Source organism: Neomonachus schauinslandi, chromosome X, assembly GCF_002201575.2.
Source record: "Neomonachus schauinslandi chromosome X, ASM220157v2, whole genome shotgun sequence".
Classification (NCBI taxonomy): domain Eukaryota; kingdom Metazoa; phylum Chordata; class Mammalia; order Carnivora; family Phocidae; genus Neomonachus; species Neomonachus schauinslandi.
The window spans coordinates 83,362,588-83,370,901 of record NC_058419.1 but is presented as its reverse complement, the minus strand read 5'-3'; the positions used below and the strand labels follow the sequence as shown (position 1 = coordinate 83,370,901).

The following is an 8,314-nucleotide window of genomic DNA, read 5'->3' as shown; positions in this document are numbered from 1 at the left end:
CAGGGACCTGGATCGTGTGCTCTAGAAAGTCTGTGTTTCCCTCTCTTTCTGCACTCCCCTCCCAAACCACGTTATAAACCAGTTTAGCACGTTTGCTGTTTGCTCTGGCTCTTGTGAAGGAGGTCTTTTTGTTTGTTCTGCCGGGTGGACCTGCTCATTCCTCTTGCCTCTTCTCACATAGAAAGCATCTTCTTGGAAGCCCTGGCCCTTGAGGGGGCTTTGAGGCCCGAGACTCCTGCTGCAACCTTCTCCCAGGGTGAGGCAGATGGAGAGCATGCATGCCAGTACTTGGCCTGTATGCCCGGGACCCTTCCTCCTTTTTCTCCTCCCAGCACCAGGTGCCACATTCCCCACATTATGGGAGCACACTCTCCACCCCGGGCATTCTTTCCTTAAGGGCTTTGCCCAAGCAACCCTTTACTCTGTAGCCCAAGCCACAGAGCCCATTTGTAAAAAAATGTCCTTTCCTTCCTATTCTAGCTCCAAACCTGATGCAAATTTGCCTCGGACACTCTCCCCGATTTTGCACCCAGCATCCTCTATCTAGCAGCTTAGAGCTTAGCTCACCGGGAACGCACAATTTTTCCTAAACCTCACCGATCTTCCAAATTCCCTCTCTCCAATGCTATTACTGGTCCTGTTCAAAGTTTTATTACCTTTGCCCAGTAAAACAAAAAACAAAAAACAAAAATTTACTCCCTTTTGGGGGTAAGATACTTGGTGTCAGTCATTCTGGCTGAGACACTTATTAGCTGTGTTATTTGAAGGAAGTTATGTCACCTCTCTGAACCTCAGCTTCCTATCTGGCAAATAAAGACTACGCTATCAAGCTTTGCCGGCTTCCCAGGAGTGAGAACAAAGCGGGATGCGCCTAGAGGATGCCTAGCACAGCGCTCAGCATGTAGGAGGCTGTAGATGTCAGGAGCCACAGAAAAGATGAGGTTTTATAGCTTTCCCAAGACCAGAGTGGTTCCTGCCTGTACCTGTCATATTAGAGCAGCTCTGACCACTTGTTAGACTTCAGACTCCGCCTTGACGCCCTTCTGAGATGTCCCTGCCCTCAAAGACACTATTACTCATTCAGCCACAGTGGGAGCCAGGATTTCCTGTCCTTGCCCTGTGGAAAGTGCTCAGTAAGTAGCAGTGGCCAAACCAAACAGAGTCCTGTCCCCATTTGCAGCCTCCTTCTCAGCTCCCCAGTATATCACCTTCCTTTTTTCCTTTGAGCCACTTAGGTTGCCGTAAATCGCCTGTGCTCTTTGAACCAACGAGACACTTATCCCTTCGGCTTGTTGCGGATGGGGATTGCCTGCCGCCCCGGTGGAAGCCATACAGCCAGAAGGCATCCTGCCATGCTGGAGAGGGCCTGGGCTTTTCCGTCAGCTTATGGAGAGAGAGGGTAGCACAACTAGGAGCTTGGCCTCTGAAGCTAGAGGACATGGATTCAAATCCCACACCTGCCCTTTTCTAGCTGTGTGACCTCAGACCAAGTACTCAGCTTCTCTTTAGCTGGTGTCCCCCAGCTATTTCATGGTGAGATCATCATAATAACATGACCTATTTCCTGACACTGTATCGAGGACTAAATGAGTACCTGGTGCACCGTGGATACTCAAATGTTAGTTACTATGATGCTGTTCAAGTTTGGGCTTTGCCACTTGCTAGATGGGTGACCCCTCTGAGCCTCAGCTTCCCTGGCTATAAAATGGGGATCCTATTATACCTTGTGTCATACAATTGGTCATTTGAGCTGGGGTGTCCTATCCCATGCTGCAAGTTTTCCCTCTGTCTGAGGTGTGTACGTGTGTGGGGTCAGGTGGCAGGGGTAGAAATGGGCATGAAGTGGCTCCACGTATCTGAAAGCCTAGTGTCTAAGCAGACCTGCTGAGCTGGTCTAACAGGCACTGGGAGCCCAGTGTGTCCCCCTCCCTCAGAGTACAAAAGGAGAGGCATGGTGTGGGTACACCTCCATTGCCTCTGCCAACCGCTGCAACCTGGAACTTTCACCTCCTTCCCTTATGGAGTTACTAGCTCTGGGCTGACACTTCAGCAAGCCATCATTTCCTCTCTCCCAGCTTCAGCCCCGTTTCTCTACTGTCTACTTGCAGAACCTTCTTTCGGCAAGCGTTTCAAGCTAAGCCAAAATCTCCCCTGGTTTTAGGAGAAAATAACTCACACTTACAAGATGATTACTATCCAGTAGTCACTGTTCTAAGGGCTTTACACATGTTTCATCATTTAATCCTCACAACCAACTTATGAAGTAGGTACTATTACCTGCGTGTTTTTTTTTTGAGATGGGAAAGCTTGGGGATTTGAACACAGGCGGTCTGGTTCCCGCATCAGTGCCCTCTAGCCATTATTTTATATTTCCTCTCCTCTTTGCTTCAACATTTTGTTATAAATCTTTTCAAGCATACAGAAAAGTTGAACAAGTTTATACAATTACCCATATATCCACCACTTAGATTTGACAATTAATATTTTACTAAAACTGCCTTATCCCATACCTGTTCACTCCTCAATCCGTCCACCAATCTGTCTTACCTTCGTCATGTATTTTAAAGTAAGTGACAACTTTATCCCCAGAAATTTGAAAACGTAAAGGAAATAGAAAGATTTCTTGACTCAAGAAGAAATAGGTGACTGAAATGACCTATATCTAGTAAAGACATGGGATGTGTAGCTTAAAATCTTTCCACAAAGAAAACTCCAGGTCCCGAGGCCTTCGAAGATAAATTCTACTAAACACTTAAGGAAGAAATAATACCAATTGAATGCAAACTCTTCTTGAAGATGGAAGAGGAGGGGCCACCTCCCAACGTATTTGGTAAGGCCAGCACCTTGACATGAAAACCAGACAAGGACAATACAAGAAAACTACAGACTAAAATCCCCGATTAACATAAACACAAAAATCCTTAACAAAATATTCGCAAATCAAATCTAGTAACATAGAAAAGGGATACTATGTCATGACCAAGTAGGATTTAATCTGGCAATGCTAGTCTAGTTCTTATTTCAAAAATCAATCGATTATAATTCACCATATCGATAGAGTAAAAGAGAAAACTATAGGATCATTTCAGTAGCTATAGACAAAGCACTTTAGAAAATCCAGCATCCACTCCTGATAAAAGTTCTCAGCAAACTAGGAATGAAAAGGAACTTCCTCAACCTGCCAAAGGGCATCTACGAAAAACCTACAGATCACATCAAGCTTACTAGAGCAAGATTAGGAACAAAGCAACACTGGCCACACTTACCACTTCTACGAAACATTGTATCGGAGGCCCTAGATGGCGCAGTAAGGCCCCCCTCCCCTAGAAAAGGCATACACAATGGAAAGGAAGGTAAAAACCAATTTCATTTGCAGATGACATGATTGCCTATGTAGAAAATCTTTTAAAGTCTACCACAAAGCTACCAGAACTAATAAGTGAGTTCCGCAAGGTTGCAGGATACAAGGCCACACACAGAATTAAATTGTTATTTCCATATAGTATTAAAATGAATTTGAACTTGATATTAACAATACTATTTACAATAGCATCAAAAACATGAAATCCTAAGGATAAATAACAAAATACGTGCAACATTTGTATGCTGAAAACCGTAAGTTGTGTACCTCAATATAGCTCAAAAACGTCAGCATACGTGTTATTAAATGAAGTTTGATATTTGTTTCTAATGTTTTTAGGCAAAATTTACCTCCAGTGAAATGCGCAAATATTCAGTGTACATTTGTTGAGGTTTCATGAATGCATACACCTGTGTAACTCAAACGCTTACCAAGATACAGAACATTATCAGCATCTGACAATGTTCCCTCATGCCTTTTCCCCTCAATCTCTGTGGCACCTTCTGTAGGTAACCACTGTTTTGAACTTGTTTCCCACTGAAGAGCTGTTCTAGAATGTTACATAAAAGGAATAGTATATACTCTTTTGGGTAAGGCTTCTTTCACCCCTAAGGTTCCTTTTTTTTTCAAAGAATGTGTATTGAGAAATTTCATACATTGAGTCATTCAGAAGTGTCTGCCTAGGCAATAACATTTCGACACAGGAATTCACTTCTGATCTGAGTGCGCCAGCCAAAAGGTGGTGCTAGGGAAGCCATGGGGCAGGAATGTGGCAGGGATCACGAAGGACATAGGGGATCCTCTCAGAAGTACCCTGGGGGATGGTGGTGGCCTGTGTTGGGGTGGTAGGTCATCACCAGGGTATAACAACAGCTAGTCTAGCCCTGGGTCTCTGACAAAGATAGGCTGGAGAAGGGCATAAGGATTTATTCTTGAGAAACCCAGACAGGTCAAATCTCTAAAAGCAGAACCCTGGGGGACATCTGCAAAGTTTGCCACTCCAAGTAGTTTGTAAGCAGGAAATGGAAGGGAATAAGTGCTATTTTCTGTCAGGCACTGGGCCTGTTTTGATCCTTACAACTGGATCTATGAGGCAGCCATTATTTCCCCCCGTCTGTAGAGATGAGGTCATAAGACTTTTCTCAGCACTGGCCATTTTATGAGGCAAAAATTCTCTCTTTTGCCCTTTCAAAATCATGCGATTGCAAGTTCTGGTGGTTGCACGACTTGCTCAAGGTCACTCAGATACCCGTTTTACAGTCAGGGTACAAATCCTGGTTCTGTCCGTTTTGTGAAGAAAAAATAATGCTATTTTCACCTAACTCTCAAGGTGGGTTAACTGCAATTGTGGTGGCCGAGTGTCTTGCCCAGGGTTATGAAAACAGCATGTGGCGAAGCCAGGGTACGGTTTCAAGGGATTGGAATTGTGATATTTTCCAGGGCTCTCCCTCGCTTTCTCCTCACCGGGAGAATAACGAAGCAAACCCATCCAAGAACCAAGGCCTCACCTGCACTGTCGGCTTCCTGGGCTTCCAGGTGTTGCCGGGCGCCAGGCTGCCGTCCTCGGGGCCACCGTGCGGGGGATTATGACAGCAAGCTGAACACCGGACACACGGGTGGTGGTGGCATCGACAGTTGTAGCAGTTTGGCATCATGTTTCTCTTTCGCAGAGCAGGGCAGAGTTCCCCAGAACAATAAATGCAAGCGTCATGGACTACAGCTCCCTGGATGTTGCAGGAGTAAGAGCAGGTCCTGCGGTAATCAAAATCACCGCAGCGCAGTGGCTTGCAGCACATGGATTGTTCTAGACCTTTGCTTGCAAAACATTCTGAGTAGGTGGGGGTTTCTGGCTGAAGGGGTGACAGAGAATGATAGGATTGGTCTGGGGCACGATATGGCTGGTCTGTGGAATGGTAGGGCTGGTCCATCGGATGGCGCCTCAACTCCCTATAGCTGGAGCTCATCGGCTGGAAGTTTGGGTCTAGAGGTTTTGGTCTCTGGGTAAAAGTCTTATTGCTATGAGTGGTTAAACCTGGCAAATGAGATGTAGATAAGGATTTGCTAGTCTCTTCAAAGAACTTTCTTCTGTCGGCAAAGGGCAAGAGGATAGCTTCCTCCCCAGCTTGGGCAGCAGAAGCCTTCAATTCCTTGCTGTCACCTGGGTTAGGAGGGCCTTCCACGGCTCGTGCCACATGTGGCTGCAGGGTGTGCTCTGGAGACCACCTCCAGTGACCTCCGCGGACTCCGCGGTGAACACTTGTCTTCGCAGAGTCTGAGGACGAGGGGTCTGATGCTTTCCACCAGGTGTTCAGGCTCACGGAGGGCGGGCCAGGCCTCCGGCCGGGGCTTATTTGTCCCTCCAAACCTGTCCTAGATTCATGGCTCTCTGGGGCTTGGCTGAGGCACTCTGAAGACCGAGCCCTGAGGATCATGCTCCTGTTGACGAGCTTGTCTCTGGGGCTGGGTGGTTTTTTACATGAGGACAGAAGCGATGAGCTGGAGGCAGGAGGTGGAGTACTTTCTAGGGGCTCCTCGGTCTCCTGCACTGGCTCCTTAGTGTCACACAGCTGCGGCAAGGGATTCTTGCTTTTCTGGAGCTGGGCCTTCCTCCTCTGGATTTCATTACGCAGATTGGTAGCAAAACGCTCACTCTTCCGCCGGTTTTGGATTGAGCGGCCCCGGGGCCCTCCGTTCCGCCTACCGTCCCCCCGGCCACATTCCTTGGGTTCGCTGTCCCTTTCTTCAGTGGCCCCTGTGCTACCAGCTCCTTTAGTGGTGGAAGAACAACCCCTGGCTTGTGGGACAAGGGATCCAGAGGCAGAGGAAGGCTGCTGGCTGGCTAGTTCACTGCCTGCTCGGCACGCTCTGCTCGGGTCCTGGAAGCCTTTCTCTGGAGGGTGTCCGTCAGCCTCTGTGTGTGGGGAACTGCTTGCGCTTGGCTGCCCTGAACCCAAGGGCCTATCATCCACCTGCCTGGCCTTTCCGTCTTTGCTGGGCTGGTCCTGGGCTCCTCCTGTAGGGCCACACGGACTTCCCTTCCCCGCGTGGTTGCCATGCAAAGGTGACAGAGTCCACTCACGGCCGGCCTGCCCGGCTGGGAGCTCCGTGCCCTTGCTGCCCCTGGTATCAAGGTGTACATGCTGTAAGTGGGACGCCAGCAGCTGTTCCGGGGCACTGTGGCGGTGCCCTGTGGGTCCTGTGACGTGTGGAGCGCTGCCAAAAGAAGAAGCCTTAGCTAGCTCGGCTGAAGCCTTGCTGAGGGGGCTGGAATCTATGCTGGAAGCTTTGTCATACACTTTTGGGAATCCGACCGCTTTGGCTGAGGCCTCCATCAGTAGATGCTCAGAGTCCTGCTGGCTGGGTTCAGGAGCTTGGCTGAGCTCACAGTTCTGATGGCCCTCGTTTGTCACTTGGTCTTGCCCGCTGAGGCAGCAGAACCTGTTAGGGTTCCTTTGGGATAGCACGGTGTCTAAGCTCACTTTCTCCTTCGGCTGCGATGCGTGCCCAGGCTCAGAAGCCCTGCACTGCTCTCCGTTGAGGAGCTGGGCTCTGGAGGCCTGGAGACTATCTCGCCTCACTGGAGGCTGTGGCGGACCTCCGGCAGCCTTGGCAGGCCCCGAGGGGTGGGCCTCCTGCAGGCGGGATGACATCTGGGAGCTGGGAGTCAGGTGGCCCCCGTCGCTGCGCCGGCTACCTCCTGAGGTCTCGGTCACACTGGGCTGGCCATGAGGGGCTTTAGTTGGCCCCAGGCCTTGCGTGAGGCAGTCTGCGGAGCCCGGCTCCTCTGGCCTGAGGGAAAGGGCACAGTCAGAGGCATTCGAGCTGGCTGAGAAGGAGCTATAGGCCGAGTCACGCTGGTTGGGGTACATGTTCTGATCGATGGGCAAGAGGTGGCCCTCATAGGTAGCTTGGCCTGGTTGCTCCAGGCTCTCCATGCTGCCAATGGAGCTGCTTTTCTCAGTGCTGCAGTGGCGGGAAAGTGAGCACCACTGCACACACACGTCACTGCAAGACACAGGGCACACTGGTTAGTCAGCCAAATGACCAGATCCCCTTCCCACCTCGGCCAGCCCTGCCACGGGAGAAGGCAGAACAACCCAGAGAAGGCAGAACACCCATGCCGCAAATAAGAAGGCGATAAGGCCACAAGGGAAGCAAGGGAAACAGCGAAAGATAGGGACACGGGGGCGCCACAGAGATGTGGTAAAATGGGACACAAGACAACGTATGGGAGCAGGAGAGGGCAAGATCCCAGAGACGAAAAGTGTAAGAACTCCACTGGGGCTTATGCTCTGTTTCCCTGCCGCCAGTGAGTCTAGAATGGCTTCTGGCCTGTCACCATCCTTAGGGAGTCAGCATGTGGCTCTCGGCCAGGAGAGACAATCATAGAATATTAGTATCAGAGAGGGGCTCTAAAGGGTTGATTCAATTTCAGCCAGCCCATTTTGTAAATCAGTGGGCTGCTGAGTTTGAGTGTGCGTCAGGGAGCGCAGGGAGGGCTCGTCCAAACACACGTCCCTGGGTCCCATCCCCAGAGTGCTACAGCTGGGTGCACCCTGAGAATTTGTTCTTCTAACAAGTTCCCAGGTGATGCTCGTACTCTTTGCTGGCCCAGGGACTACACTTTTGAGAACGGCTGGAGTAAAGCAAGCCCCGCAAAAGGAAGTGATTCTGAGGAGGTGATTTTTCTCAAGATCACCCAGCTGTAGCTTGTGACCCAGACACGGCCGGAATTTCAGCAACCCCCTGTTTTCTTCTTGATACTAGTAAGCCTGACCATTTACCAAGGGCCAACAGTGTGCCAGCACTTTATGATGTCTCATCTCAAACTGAAGGGGAGAGATTATTATCGCCACCTTACAGCCAAAAAACAGGCTTAGCGAGGTAAACTGACCGGCTCACACAGGTGCTAAAGAAGCAGAGCTAGAATTTGAACCCAAGCCTCTATGAGTC

The 8,314-nt window shown here is 49.7% G+C and overlaps 1 protein-coding gene across 1 annotated transcript in view; it reads right to left on the bottom strand.

Moving 5' to 3' along the window:
- SHROOM4 (shroom family member 4) overlaps nt 1–8,314 on the bottom strand; it is a 223,845-nt gene that overhangs the window by 37,169 nt on the left and 178,362 nt on the right. Inside the window, exon 4 of the mRNA XM_021678717.1 lies at nt 4,870–7,366. Within this exon, the coding sequence (XP_021534392.1) occupies nt 4,870–7,366 (2,497 nt within the window). The remainder of the gene's footprint in view (nt 1–4,869; nt 7,367–8,314) is intronic.